We start from the raw sequence: 14975 nt of genomic DNA, 5'->3' as shown, positions 1-14975 counted from the left end.
AAGGTTTGTCCAAACCTTTGGTCTGTACTATAGCTTGAAGGCCATGGTTCAAATCCCAGCTGGGACCTTTTTGTGTGGAATTTGCTTGTTGCATGCACGGGATTGATTTATCCAGGAACTTCGTTTCAAAAAGCATGCTCCATTGATTAATTGTTGCTGAATTCTCCCTAGCTGTACATGTGAGTGAATGTGGCCCTGCAACAGACTACCTCTTCAGGCTGTACTCGGGCTTTGCTCAATAGTAGCTGGGTTGGCTCCAGCGTCCCAGTTACCCTAAAAGGGATTAAACAGGTTCTGAAGATGGGTGGGTGGGTTTTCTACAGGCCAAGGCCAACTAAAATCAAATTAGTTGTAAGAAGATTCAAAATGTCTTGTTCAGCAATAGCCAGCTCAGTTTACTTCTCTAGTGGATGCTAACTCGTCCGAACCAGATACCTGAATGAAGGTGTTCATCAGGAAGATGACTCCTGTCATTTGTGTACCTAAGAGGCAAGAACTACCGCATGCTGTCCTTTGACGAGATCTCTTCTTACCATCTTCGTCACTCCCAAAGAGAACCTAAACATCCTCAGCTTTTCTACCTCTAGCTCTGCCTCTTGTCTCCCTCTTATCCATTGTCTCTAAACCAACATGACTGCTCTCATGATTGTCTTCTACACCTTTTCTTTCTTTTTTGCTGACACTTTTGTCAAAGATTTTACCTAAAATGTTCCATTCATTACAACCCTGCTTGTATAGACCTATCTTTCTCATACTCAATTGTTCTGGACTGTTGACGCTGATTACTTAGTCGTCCACCTCCACCTCTGCTCCATGTAGCCTCACCATTCCATTCTCATCTACAGCACACACTGAACTTCATTTGTTTTCTTTAGCAAACCTCCGCCTTTCACTGTGTTCCTCTGACTGTTACTTCCTTTTACTTAAGGATCACATTGTTCCTTGCAAACATCATGGTCCTTAAAGATTCCTGTCTAACCTCATCCATTGGTATGTCCATCATCACATCAAAAAAGGGGCTTAAAACTGATCCTTGGTGCAGTCACACCCCCACCTTGAACTCTGTAAAAACTACAGCACATGTCACCACTGTCTAACAATGTTGATTTAAATAAAGTGCCGAATGGAAGAAGGGGTTGGGGCAATCCGGAGCACATGAGTGCCAAACTGGGGCTAATGATCCGAATGGATCACGGATTATCCGTGTACCCCTGGTAGCTGCCCGCGGGATCTGGGATCGAACTGTGTAATAAGTGAATACAAATAATGAAGCCCGGAGACCCAAGTCTGTCTAGCATCAGCACAGCTGCTTTTCACTACATCTCCCATGATTCATTAGGTTAATATGACAGCGTCTCTTACTGCACTGCTGTTAACTGTGATGAAGTGCAACAAATGCAACCATCTGTTGTTAACAAACACAAAACTTTTTTAATTCACTTTTCAAAAAGAATATATTATTGTTTTTAGTTATTTTTTAGGTTACATAAAATTTAAACAGGAGGAAGAACAACTACGTGGGCAAATTCTCAACTAATTTAGTTGAAAATTATAATTGAAAACTATCACAACTTTAACGCAACTTTTAGGAAAAACAACTGCTTTTTTTTTTCTAGGAAAAAGTGTACCTCGGCTAAAAAAAACTGCTCTAAAGCTACTGTATGTTCACACCGCCCTTGGCAGCGCACGTTCAAGTGGCAGGTCCCAATGAAAAGTTTATGTTAACACACCTAAATGCTTAGTTTGGAATTCTGCATTCAAAACTCTAGCGTTCACATGTAGCTATGCTAGTTTCCATAACTGTCTTTTGTCTTTACGTACAAAACTTGTAGCCATTGAACATGCATTGCAAGTTAAACCAGGTTGAACTATGACCAATCGGGGACTCCGATTTTTTAGTAAGGTGCGTCCCATCAATTAATAAAAGCGCCAACTTTTTCAAGATCATGGAGGAGAAGTTACTAGGCCTAATTACGGTTAGTTCCCAGTCGGAATCATATGACACCAAGTCTTTCACATATCAGAATACCGTAGATATAGAAGCCTGAAGCAAATTTCAAATCAAATCAAATCAACCTTTATTTATATAGCACTTTTTCAACAACATATGTCACTCAAAGTGCTGTGCATAAAATACAATAAAATTTAAAAACAACATGACAAGACAAACCGTGCGACAACCCCCCCCCCCCCCCCCCGCAAAAACACACACACACACACACCCACAGACACACACACATCAATAAATAAATAAATAAATGAATAAATAAATTAAAAAAGTGATAGAATGTAGAGACCAGGCTTTGTCCTGAAGTGGGGAAACGATATTTTGGGGACATGTCCACACCAGCGACCCCCCAACCCAAGTTCACGGAGAACACTACCACAGAACCCCCCAGATCCGATCAAAAGAGTCAGACCCAGGAGATCCCACTGCAGCGTCCCCGCTCACTGAGAAGGGTCAGTCACTGATGTGGAGGATCCTTCAGAGGAAAACACTGGAGTGTAATGAAATGTAAAAGGAATAAAATTAAAATATATATAAAACATGGACAAAAAACAAATAATTACATGAACCTTAATAGGCATATGAAATAGTAAGAGCGACTTAAAAATTAATAGGATAAATAAATAAATAAATAAATGTATTTACATACACATATAAAACTAGTTAAAAGAAAAATAAATAAATAATTAAAATATTTAAAAAAATAAAATATTTAAAAAAATAAAATAAAATAAAAATTTAAAATCCTAAAATTCAACTAAAAGCTAAATTAAAAAGGTAGGTCTTAAGCCTTCCTTTAAAAACATGAACAGTCTCTGCGGCCCTTAGGCTCTTTGGGAGGCTGTTCCACAGGCGAGGTCCGTAAAAACTGAATGAGGCCTCGCCGTATGTTTTTGTTCTAACTTTTGGAATAACCAAAAGGCCTGTATCAGAGGACCTCAGGGTCCGCGAGGGCTCATACTTTAAAATCATGTCAGATAAATATGAAGGCCCGAGACCATAAAAACATTTGTAAACCAATAAAAGAATTTTAAAATCAATTCTGAATTGCACAGGGAGCCAATGCAACGATCTTAAAACTGGTGTAATGTGTTCCCGCCCCCTGGTCCTCGTCAACACGCGTGCTGCTGAATTTTGCAGCAGTTGAAGATTTGCTATTCTTGTTCTGGGAAGACCAGAGAGCAGGGCATTACAATAATCTAATCTGCTGGTAATAAAAGCATGCATTAGCACCTCTGTACTGGCAAGAGAGAGAAACGGGCGGAATCTGGCTATATTTTTTAGATGATAAAATCCTGTTTTTGTGATATTTTTAATTTGTGGGATAAAATTCATCTCAGAGTCAAAAATGACACCCAGGTTTCTCACACACTGAGAAGTTTTGTAATTCTTTAGTTTAGATAAAACTATCTCTCTCTTGTCTTCAGAACCGATCACTAAAACCTCTGTTTTGTCCTGGTTTAGCTGTAGGAAGTTCTCTGCCATCCATGACTCAATGTCTAAAATGCATTTTAAGAGTGTGTTGACCGACTCTTCATCATCAGGAGACACAGCGATGTAGAGTTGAGTGTCATCAGCATAGCTGTGGAAACAAACGCCATGCCTCCTGATGACGTCCCCCAGTGGCAACATATATAGATTAAAAGTAGTGGGCCTAAAATTGAACCTTGGGGGACCCCACAGTTGATGTCGAAGACCCTTGAGGAGCAAGTATCCATACTTACGTAAAAACTTCGATCTGTGAGATAGGAATAAAACCACTTTAGTACGGTACCAGAGATGCCCAAACCTCTCAGTCTGTTGAGTAAAATACTGTGATCTACAGTGTCGAAAGCAGCACTGAGATCCAGTAGTACCAGAACTGAGAGTTTCTGACAATCCAGGTTACATCTAATATCATATACTATTTCAACAAGGGCCGTCTCTGTGCTGTGGTTTGTCCTAAAACCAGATTGATATTTTTCAAATATGTTATTTCTATTTAAAAACTCATTAAATTGGATTAAAACAGTTTTTTCAATCATTTTACTTAAAAATGGCAAGTTGGATACTGGACGATAATTGTTATAGTTGTTTGGATCTAAATTACTCTTCTTCAGAAGAGGCCTCACCACTGCCGTTTTAAAGGCAGCAGGGAAGACACCTGTCTGAAGAGAGTAATTTACTATATTTAAAAGCTCAGACTCAAAGAAGTCATAAAATGTTTTCAACAACGATGTGGGGATTGGGTCTAAAAGGCAGGTGGTTGGCTTTAACTGGGATAAAACCTGACCAAGTCCCACAGCATCAACCAGGACAAAACTTTCCAGTGTTTCCTCTGATAAATACAATGCTATAGATTCATTAAAAGCAACACCTTTTTGACTTAAAAGAGTAGATCTAATAGCATTGATTTTACTCCTGAAGTGGTCTGCAAAACTCTCACATACAGCATCTGAGGCTGCTATGGAGGACCTTTGAGAGTCTCTTTTAGTTAAACTGTCTATTGTTTTAAAGAGAACTCTAGGATCGTTTTTGTTTTGTAAAATTAAGTTTGAGAAGTGGAGGGTTCTGGCTTTTTTTATTGCATGACTGTACCTCATTTGCTGTTCTTTAAAAATTTTGCGATGTACAGTTAACTTCGTTTTTCTCCACTTCCTCTCCGCTCTCCTACATTCACGTTTCAAGGCTCTGATTGGTTCGTTCCTCCAGGGTGCTGTAGCTTTAGTTTTCAACGTTTTAGTTTTAAGTGGAGCTACAGCATCAATGGCTGACTGTAGTTTGTTGTTAAAATGTTCAACCATAAAATCACATGATGCAGGTAAAATATGAGCGGGAGTTTGATGTAAAATATTGATAAAATTTGCAGCCACATCAGGAGTTATGTATCGTTTCCTCACAGTTCTCGCTGGAGCTTCCTGTCGAGTAAAACTGGTGATATTAAAAAATATACAATAGTGATCTGACACAGCCATGTCAACAACAGAGGACACACTGCAGGACAGCCCATAGGTTATCACCAATGCTAGAGTGCGCCCTCTGCCGTGAGTAGGCTGTGTGACATGCTGTGTGAAATCCATACAATGCAAGAGGTAGAAACTCCTTTGCATGAGCATCACTATCTTTATCAACATGTAGGTTAAAATCACCAGTTATTAAAACTCTACTATATTTGGAGTGTATTACTGATAAAAATTCAGAAAATTCTTGAATAAAACAGGAGGGAGGCTTTGGTGGTCTGTAAACAGTAACACATAAGATAGATGGGCTGTTAAAAGAAAATGCATGATGCTCAAATGAGGAGTAGCTATGTAGCGTGATTGTTTTGGTTGCAAATGAGCCACGAGCAATCGATGCAGTGCCACCGCCTTTTTTATCTCCCCTGGTAGAAAATAAAAAGTTAAAATTTAGTGGGGAAGCTTCAGTGAGAACAACAAGAGCATCAGTACCCAGCCAGGTCTCTGTTAAAAGAAGGCAATCTAAATTGTTGTCTAAAATGAGCTCATTCATGATAAAAGATTTGTTTAAAAGAGAGCGAATGTTTAAAACAGCAAAGTTCAAAACGGTGTGTGTGTGCAGATGGATTGATTTATCTTTTTTGTCCGGTAATGTGTGAATGTGATGGAGATATCTAATTGTGGATCTGGTGGATCTGATCTGGGGATGTTTGTGAGATCTGCTTGTTATGTGAACTGGAATTTGTTGTGTGATAACCGTGGTTTTAACTGAGGATGGATGCCGGTGGTCCAGTCAGTCAGAGAGCAGTTTAGCAGAGCGGAGTTCACAAGATTTTCCTCGCTTTGACAATTTGCAACAAGCTTCTTCCAACTGTAGGGGGTAGGTGTGCAAGTAAACAGCAGAAAAGACAAAGAAGATGAAAGAAGAAACTCCTTCCTCCTTGTCCAGTGTAAACACCATGGGCTAAACATGCATTCCAGAAAGCGTTTTGCATGTTCTAGAACATGCGTCACATGCCTGGTTTGTCCGTAACTTAATTCCCACTATTCTGCCTTTCCCTTTTTCTCTTTGCCTACAACACTTCCTCCTCTCCTTTCAACATGAATACATTTGCATGAGCACCTTGTTCATTAACAGCCCCAGTAGTGGTTGTTGTTAACCAGAGGCCACCCCGATTCAATATGTTAATTCTGTTGATTGATGATTTGCATCATTGATTTATTTGCCTTCGGTTTTAAGACAGCAGGCTTCCTGGCACAACCCTCTGCATTTACATTGAAACCAGTGCACGAAAATATTGGATAGTGCACCCTTGTGGCTGAATATTTTTTATTTATGTATTTGAATTTATTATCTTATCACCAACTTTCATAAAGTTTAACTTTTAACATACCTTAATTTAACTGCAATTGTGTAAAGGCATTTTCATTACAACAAATGTATGACTCGGCCCACAGTAGTTTTTTTTTTATTACCTACTCTACATCATTATAATGTGAACAACAATCAGTCACAATGAGTCAGAGGTTCCGCTCCTTTTTCATAATAACTGTGTGTCCTTTAGTCTAGTCCAGTGTTTTTCAACCTTTTTTGAGCCACGGCACACTTCAACCTTGACAAAAATCCCGCGGCACACCAGCATCCAAAAAAATAGATAAATAAAAAAAAAAAGAAAAAGCTCAGTCTGTATTGATCTACAGCCGCTCTGCAATCTCACATGCATTTTTGTGATAATTGTTGCAGAAAACGCTGGAAGCCGCAGCTGTTTTTTCTAAAAGATGTATTAAAAATTAAGTCAAAAGGTTCAAAAACTGTTTGATGTGTGTTCGTTGTTTTAAGACGTTAAGAGGAGAGACTCATTCTGCGCTCAGACAGTCACTTTACTGCATCATGGGAGATGTAGTGCCCGTAATCCGCCGACCGCAGAAAGACCAGCGTCTTTGAACTTCATGGTTTTGTTCACTTGTTCCACGGTCTGATACCAGATTCTGTGGAAAGCTACACCGCTAAAGACGAGCTTTAGCTGGTATTTTTGTTAGAACAGAGAGACTTTTTTGCGCTAAATCGAAACAAGGAAGTGAATACTTTAACCACTTCTGATTGGTCAGACTGATGACATGTGATTAAGCCTTCAAGAATGATTGGTGGAGACAGTTAAAGGGGCGGGACTTTTCCTTACACACTTATAGCTGCAGCTAAATCGCGCTATCCCGTTATTCTTATCAAAATATCTTTAATAGAATCATATAAACACAAAGAAAAAAATAATTTTATGATATTTCATATTCTTAACTTCTCAGTGTTTTATCAGGGCCTGTTTGGATGAACAAAGAGCTGATTTCCTGGAGATGGTAATTGCTTTTAGATCAGTTAATGAGGGCAATTTCTCACGGCACACTTGACCATCTCCCACAGCACACTAGTGTGCCGCGGAACACTGGTTGAAAAACACTGGTCTAGTCTACTGATGTTCAACTTTGAAAAATATCTCATATCTGACTTCATGTCCAATAATTATAAATTACCTTGTTTTTGGTTTTTAAATCTGCATTTGTTATTAATCTATTTTTTACTGCAGCAATTATATTTTATTTCCTTTTTTAATAGTCTGCTGTGTTTTCAAAGTTTCAGTACACTTTAATCGCATTGGATAATCAGAACAATTGAGCATTAGGACCAAGAGGAGGGAAAAGCTTCCCCTCCGCTCGCATTTCCATTTAGCTTGTTCGGAATCTGATAGAGATCAGTTACTTGAAAGCTGCTGCAAGTGTTAGGAAGCTTCCTTTGCCCCTCACTACCTATTGGATTCTTTCACTTCTACTAGGATGTATTTCATACACGCGCGTTTCCGAAACGAAATGGCTTCCATTGGTGTTTTGTGTGTTCCTATGAACACTAATTAATGTCATTATTTGCCGGTTCAGGACCCAGAAAACACCGGATCTTTAGTTCTGCCGGGTTGAAGTTGCTTTTGTTGGGATTTCGCACTAAACTTGGAATGATAAAAGAGGGGACGACATGTCTCTCAGCAGAAATATCGAATTCGAGCACTTTGAGGAGCGGGAGAAGCCGAGCCGGACACCGAAGACCAGCACCGGCTCCGGGTCTCAGTCTGCGTGCCGAGGCTCCGCTCTGGTCCCAAGCCCGGCACACAGCGCTCACTGCTGCTTCTACCGCACGCGCACGCTCCAGTCCTTAACGTCCGAGAAGAAGGCACGGAAAGTGCGCTTTTACCGCAACGGGGACAGATACTTCAAAGGGTTAGTGTACGCCGTGTCGAGCGACCGGTTCCGGTCTCTGGATGCGCTGCTCATGGAGCTGACACGGTCCCTGTCGGACAACGTCAACCTGCCGCAGGGAGTCCGGACTTTGTACACGCTGGACGGGAGCAGGAAGGTGACCGGTCTGGACGAGTTAGTGGAGGGTGAGCTGCCTTCTTCTGCAACATTCTATTGTGCCTGTTTTGATGGTAAAAACGACAATTCTGTAGTTCTATAATTATTTAAACACCTTCTTCTCCACCTAACTAAGATAAAGACACTGAGTTCATTGGTTTCGTCAGAGATTCTGGTATTCATCAGCTATTTTACCTTAAAGCAGAGGCGTTTCTAGGCTTTTAAGATGGGAAAGGGGGCAGGATAGGGACATGACAAAAACATAGACCCTGTAGAGAAGAGGGAAGTCATTCATCAATTTCAAAGCAGCAGATATTTTCATCTGTTTTGTTTTTGTGAAAAAAACCCAAAACAAATCATAGATTCTTTAAAACCCATAAAACTAGGGTGAGTTAGTGTGTGCAACATCGGAAATTAGTTTAAATGCACCAAACTATTTACAAAAGCTCAACGACCAAACAACAGACTTTAAGTTGCTGTGGAGTATCAGCTGCAGCAGCAAAACAAAAAAAAAAAAAAAAAAAAAAAAAAAGCAAAAGGAAGAAGAAAACATCACATAAGTTGCTTTTTGGGTGAGAATTGTTTTTAGCAAACTTTACTACTGTAACACACACTAAATCTTCGTTAGCCTCATGAAACATGGGAAGAACAATTATCATATGAACAATTATCTGAATGGTAACCATAAAATAAAGAACACAATAACAAGTCAACTAAACTCTTTATATTACTTCAAATTACTAAATCCACTGAATTCTTCATTGTCTGTGTCACTTTGGAACAATTCTGCCAAGCCTAGGGTTAGGCTAAGTCAGGGGTCGGCAACCCAAAATGTTGAAAGAGCCAAATTGGACGAACAAAACAAAAAACAAACATGTCTGGAGCCGCAAATTATTAAAAGCCCTATTTAAGCCTTATAATGAAGGCAACACATGCAATATGTATCTATATTAGCCTACTATAAAAATGACTAAGTTGCTACAAAAACATAATGAGCATTATTAAAGATTAAATGTTTATGTGCCCTGCAGTGCATTCTCGGAGAACGACGCGTCACGTGACTCCTCTGTTGTGAAAGTTTAACTTCAATACAATAATATTGTAACCACCCAGCCGGGACGTCTCTTTAGCGGGGAACATCACGCCAAACTGCTAGCGTAGTACTTAATTGAAAAGCGATCCGTATTGCTAACAACGCGCGACCCCGGATTGTCTCAAGCAAAATTAAGCAGGAAGGGCACCAAAACTCCTTTTCAGAATTAAACCCGTTTATATAAGCACATGAACAGCTGAAAGAGCATGGAAGTCACTTCAATTCACAACTCTCTCACTCAAGGTTTTACCCCGAAACTCCCCACTTCCCATGAGCCTTAGGGGCTGAAGGCGGGGTTAACCCCCAGGTTGCAATGAATATGAACCAATATCAATGATTTATGTTTCATTGCTTTGATGAAATTAAAGAAATGTAATAAAGAAATCCGATTTTTGATGTCATTTTTATTTTGAGGATTCGAACAAAAGAATGTTCCCCTAGCATATCTGAAGTTTAATTTGTAAATTTGTGTTTTGTACAATAAAGTTAAAAAAAAAGTCGTGCATTTTAGGTCTGTTAGCAGCAGGGGATTGTGGGACATGGTTTCCTGATCTAATTAGGGCTCAGCATGAGCATTTCTGTTTGCCCACGTTTCTTTTCATTTGGCAGTTTTGTTGTTCCATCTTAGTTTATTCTTTCTCTTATGTTGCTTCTTTTTGTTGCACCGTGAGTGTGGAAGGGAGAGAGGTTGATGACTTCTGTGCAATGTTCAATGTGGTGCATGTGTTAAGTATACAGGCTTGTGATGCCAGAAAGGAGTCTATGTTCTCAGCTAAGCTTTCTGCCTGCTCCTCTTTGAAACTGTCCGTCTTTTTACATTTTTGAAAATGCTCCAGGGAGCCACTAGGGCCGCGGGTTGCCGATCCCTGGGCTAAGTGGTACACACTGGCCTTGGCAACTGGCTTTTGAGCGACCGGTTTCAATGAAAATTCTATGTATATGCCCGTAAACCTGTGTTTCAGGCTTCCACATTCAAAACCCGTGCATCCACATGTTGCCATGCAAATTTTAAGTGCGTTTTCGGGCTTTGCGTACAAACTGGACGTTCATTGAATCTGCACTGGAAGTTCAACGAGTTGAACTTTTGACTGCTTGAACAACAAACAATTCACCTTTGATCAATCGGGGAGTTGGATTTGGTAGTGACGTATAAGTAGTGTCCTTTTTAAACACAGAAGTGCCATCCATTTGAAAAGCTATCATGAAGGAGAACTTAATAATAGCGGTTTGTGCCTGGCTGGAATTACATGACACGAATCTTTCACAAATTGGAATAGATCTGTGAAAGAAAAAGCCTGGAGCAAGATTCATGAGATTTGCACCACTTTGATATTTCGCACCAAGCCTCTTCTAACTCTAGGTGTCCGACGTCCGCTAGTAAACTTAAAAAAAAAAACTAAAGTAGAAGAAGCCCCTCCCTCCCGCTCTTTGCTTGTCTGCTGTGAACACCATATACTAAAAGTGTGTTCATAAAACCACATATAGCGCATTCTTGAATGCCCCAAACATTCTTGGTGTGTATAGAGCATACGACTACGCTGCACTACTTCTTCTGCTTTGGTGTCATTAGCAAATGCCAATACACACACACCTTCAGTGCCATCTACTGAGTGTTGCTTTTTATTTAAAAAAATAAATTGCACAAGTCGCACCTAAGTGTAAGTCAAAGTTAACACAAAATAGTGGCAAATGTCAGCAACTGACAAATTATTTCAACTAGACATTAGTCTATTTTATATATATATATATATATATATATATATATATATATATATGGCTGTCCTTCGTGTGTCGAAGTTGACTGTCTTGAGTTTGAGGATTTGCTACGGAGTGACGCCGGTAATGTGCCTGTTGGTATTTGTGACACAGGTAGATTCTAGTGGATCAGATTCTGTGTAAGGAGCTGAACAACCAGATGCAAGTTTTCAAAATGTTTATTGTGTCCAGTCCTATAGTGTCCGGCCTCCAGCAGTCCAAATGCTCCAGGATGATTAGAGGAGCATGCAGTCCAAACCCCATCTAATAAATAAAAAAAAAACACACAGAACCAAATAAAACCCAGTATGAAACAGTAAAAACCCATGCAATAAAATCCACTAGAAGGGGTTCAGAAAACATCTCATCTTGGGCTGACTTGGATTTGAACTGAGAGGGTAAATTACTTATCTGAAAGAGGGGTAGGTCGCAACCACACCCCTCTGCTGTTGTTCGTCGCGTCCCCTCTCCACTTTCCAGTTCCATGGTCCACTGGTTCCACTTTGCTGTCCCTGGTCATGTGGCCGGGCCCAGACTCTACAATGTCCAATTCCTGGGGCTAGCATGCTTCAAGCACCACAACCGCTGCTGCTGCTGCAAAACACCACACGTGCAGCCTCCGTCCTGGTGCTCCAAAACACCACACGTGTGGCTCCCATCGCTGGTATTCCAACACTGCTTGTGCAGCTCTTGTGGTGCGCCTCCTTTTTCCCGCCCCAAGTCCAGCTGTTCATCCTTTTTAAAGGATCAAAACTCCAACCCACCTTGATCACACACACCTGTGACTCATCACCAGATTTGCCATGAGCCATTCTAGGGCCCTTGGAGTTTTAGGTTGCACAACCAGGATCAATAAAACAAAAAAGATTTAAAAAACCAAATTGTAAAGGTAGGAAAAAAGAATCACCCCGTTACATATTCACGTTGGCGTTGGTCTTCAGTGGTTGTCATGGCTTTCTTTAAAGTTTCACACCATTTGGATTTTTGTAGGGCTTCTTCTTCCCAGTTGTAGTGTGGGATGCCTGCTCTCTTCATGTGTCGCTTTAGCACATCTTTATAGCGTAGTTTCTGTCCACCGCGGCTCCTTTTTCCTTGAGAAAGTTCTGAGTAGAATACTGCTTTGGGTAATCTGTTGTTGGGCATCCGACATACGTGCCCTGTCCATCGAAGTTGTGACGATGTTATTAGGGCATCAACGCTAACTGTGTTGGCTCGTCTCAAAACCTCAACATCTGGGATACGATCTTGCCACTTGATGTTGAGAATGAAGCGAAGATGGCGAAGCTGAAGTTGTGTTAGAGCCTTGATATGTCTGCGGTAGAGTGTGGTACACTCGATGGAGTATAGCAAACGGGATGACTGCGGCTGCATATACCTTCACTTTGGTACTAGTACTGATGTCATGGCAACTCTACGGTCTCTTTTGTAGTGCACCATAGGCCTTAGTGGCAGAAAGTATTCTCCGTTCCACTTAAAGATCAGCTGAGTTTGAGTTAGTTAAGGTACTGCCCAGGTAAGAAAAACTCTCTGTTGACATTGGTCTATTATTAAGCTTTAATAGACAGTAAAGTTTTATAACAACAACTGTAGCATCTTTTTAAAATAACATTATGACATTAATTACAGAGATGATGTCAACTCCCCTAAGTTACCAAGAATGAAATTTAAAGCAGTAAAAACAAAACGATTGAGAAACCAGTGTTGTCATAGGGTTATTTTAGGTAAAACCTTTTGAACACAAAAGTCGTTAGAGAATTAGCCCTATCCCTTTTACAATCTGCCTCCAGTGTTTTGGACCCCTGTTCATCCCACCTATTTAGCAATTTTGGAGAGATCTGGCTACATTGACATTAAACATAAAACCCGTCTTACTTTATCTTTTTACTTTGAGTATCACTGCATCAATTTTTTTCCTAAATTCAGTTAATTCTATTTTTATTAATAGGTTTGTTTTACAGTTTTCTTTACTTATCACTTATAGCAAATTAGCTACATAAAATCTAGATTATTTAATTGATACATTACATATACTATTTGCTTTAGTAGTTTGTTTGGTGGGGTTATGAACACTGCAGTGCAGTGGATTTATCATGAAGGTCTCAGCAAACTCTTTAAAGCTGCAGGGTTGCAGAACACCAGCGTCTTGTTCTATCGCCACAGAAAGGGAGCATTACACAGGACAGCTTTTTGTCACAACTCTTTTGAGTTTTTTTTGTGTGTGAAAACTTGACATGTGCTCTCCATGACTCAAAAGATGACTGAGTCATCAGCTGTCTTTGAAGAATGATGACTCAGAAAGTCAGGAAGTTCAGCAGGACGTTAACTTTATTAGACAGTTTACATGCTGGATATGAAAAAAAACCCTCAAGATTAAGGGTCATGTTTTTGGTTTCTAGTTAGAAATCTAGCAAGAAAACGACTTTCCTTAGGGGGGAAAAATGCAGAGCAAATAGGAATAATCTGTCATGTTCCCATTCATTGTCGAATTGGAGAGCTGAATCTCAGATCTGAGAATCAAGGCTTTTGAACAATTGCTGACAGTTGTTGGCGTTTCCTTTTTTTTTTCTTTTTGACCCAACCTCATGCATCTCAGACATAGCTTTGTTCTGGAGGGGAAATATTTGTGTGGTAATGTGTTCAAGTGGAATGCTGGCAGATGAAACACAATGCTTTCTCTTGGAGAAAGGCCAGCGCAGTGGCTCAGCAGCTGAGAGGGAGAGAGGACAGAACTCTGCTGCCTTTCAATGAGCCTGTTTGTTTCCAACCAAAAGAATGTTAACTCTGTGTTGTTCAGCTGATTCCTCTGACATGTTTGTGATGCCGTGTGCGCGGGGCTGACTTGGCTTTCCGAGTAATGACTTCAGAAGTGCACCCTGCTGGTGATCTGTTTAAGCTGAATTTGAGTTCTTTCCCACATTTGTAAATTTTAGGTAGGAGATTGGATGAATTTGTCATTTTCTAAGCATAGTTATTTTTAGGATGAAGTGAATTAAAAGGGGATGACCTAGCAAACATATGTTTGCTTCAACTTGTTATTTTTTTTATTTTCAACTTGTTATTTGTAATTAATTCTATATACCACACCAATGAAAATTTTGTTTTTGGTCTTTTTGACATGTTCTTGTTGCATTTTTCTCATGATGGAGGACATAAATTAAGCTTGAAATTGCATTTCCCTGTATTTTTTATTTTATTCAAATTGCTGTGAATGTGGAGCAGGCAAAAAAAATTCGGTTGGGGAAAAAGAGCTTTTTTTATGACAGAGGATGTGCTGGGCAGGCAAAAAGGACTCTGCTCTGCTCCACTCTGATGGATCCAATTTTATTTGGAACCATAAGATCCATGCATGTCTTTGTTTTCCTTGTCTGAGCTGGCATATGGCTCAAAACTGTCCTGCTGCAGCAGGGGCTGTTAGCTAGTGGGAGAGCATGTAAGCAGAGAGCGTTCAGCGCTGTGGAGGCTTCTGAAATGGGGGCAGGAATCCACCACACCAACAGTCCAGCCCACAACTCTGAGGCAAATTTCTAATAAACTACTGCTCCTCTGCAAAGAACTATGTGCTAGTAAACAACACAGATTTTTTGATTTTGGGCTAAGAACAGCATAGTCATAATTAAAAGACCACTGGGAACAATTTGACAATAGATCAAAAGTAACTCAGAGAAACCAGGAGAATCATCAAACTGAGACCCAAGGGGCCACCTTGTTTTTAAATGTCCCTCACCTCACCAATGCTCATAACCTGGAGAAGGTGGAATAAAAGGCTACAAGGCCAGGAGTAGTGGGA

The 14975-nt window shown here is 40.1% G+C and overlaps 1 protein-coding gene across 4 annotated transcripts in view; it reads left to right on the top strand.

Annotated features, from left to right (window-relative positions):
* The first annotated feature begins 7660 nt into the window (after positions 1-7660).
* Positions 7661-14975, top strand: part of dclk2a (doublecortin-like kinase 2a) — a 31914-nt gene continuing 24599 nt past the window's right edge. For 2 of the 4 annotated variants that reach the window (XM_078943357.1, XM_078943360.1), the window contains exon 1: positions 7661-8369. In XM_078943357.1, coding sequence (XP_078799483.1) covers positions 7964-8369 — 406 coding nt within the window. In that variant the 5' untranslated portion in view covers positions 7661-7963. The remainder of the gene's footprint in view (positions 8370-14975) is intronic. The other 2 variants (XM_078943359.1, XM_078943358.1) reach the window with 1 other exon arrangement.

Source organism: Oryzias latipes, assembly GCF_053564925.1.
Source record: "Oryzias latipes strain Hd-rR chromosome 1 unlocalized genomic scaffold, Olatipes_Hd-rR_3.1 chr1_Y".
In the NCBI taxonomy this organism is placed as follows: Eukaryota; Metazoa; Chordata; class Actinopteri; order Beloniformes; family Adrianichthyidae; genus Oryzias; species Oryzias latipes.
Note: the sequence above shows the minus strand (reverse complement) of the source record. Positions and strands in the feature narration are given on the sequence as shown.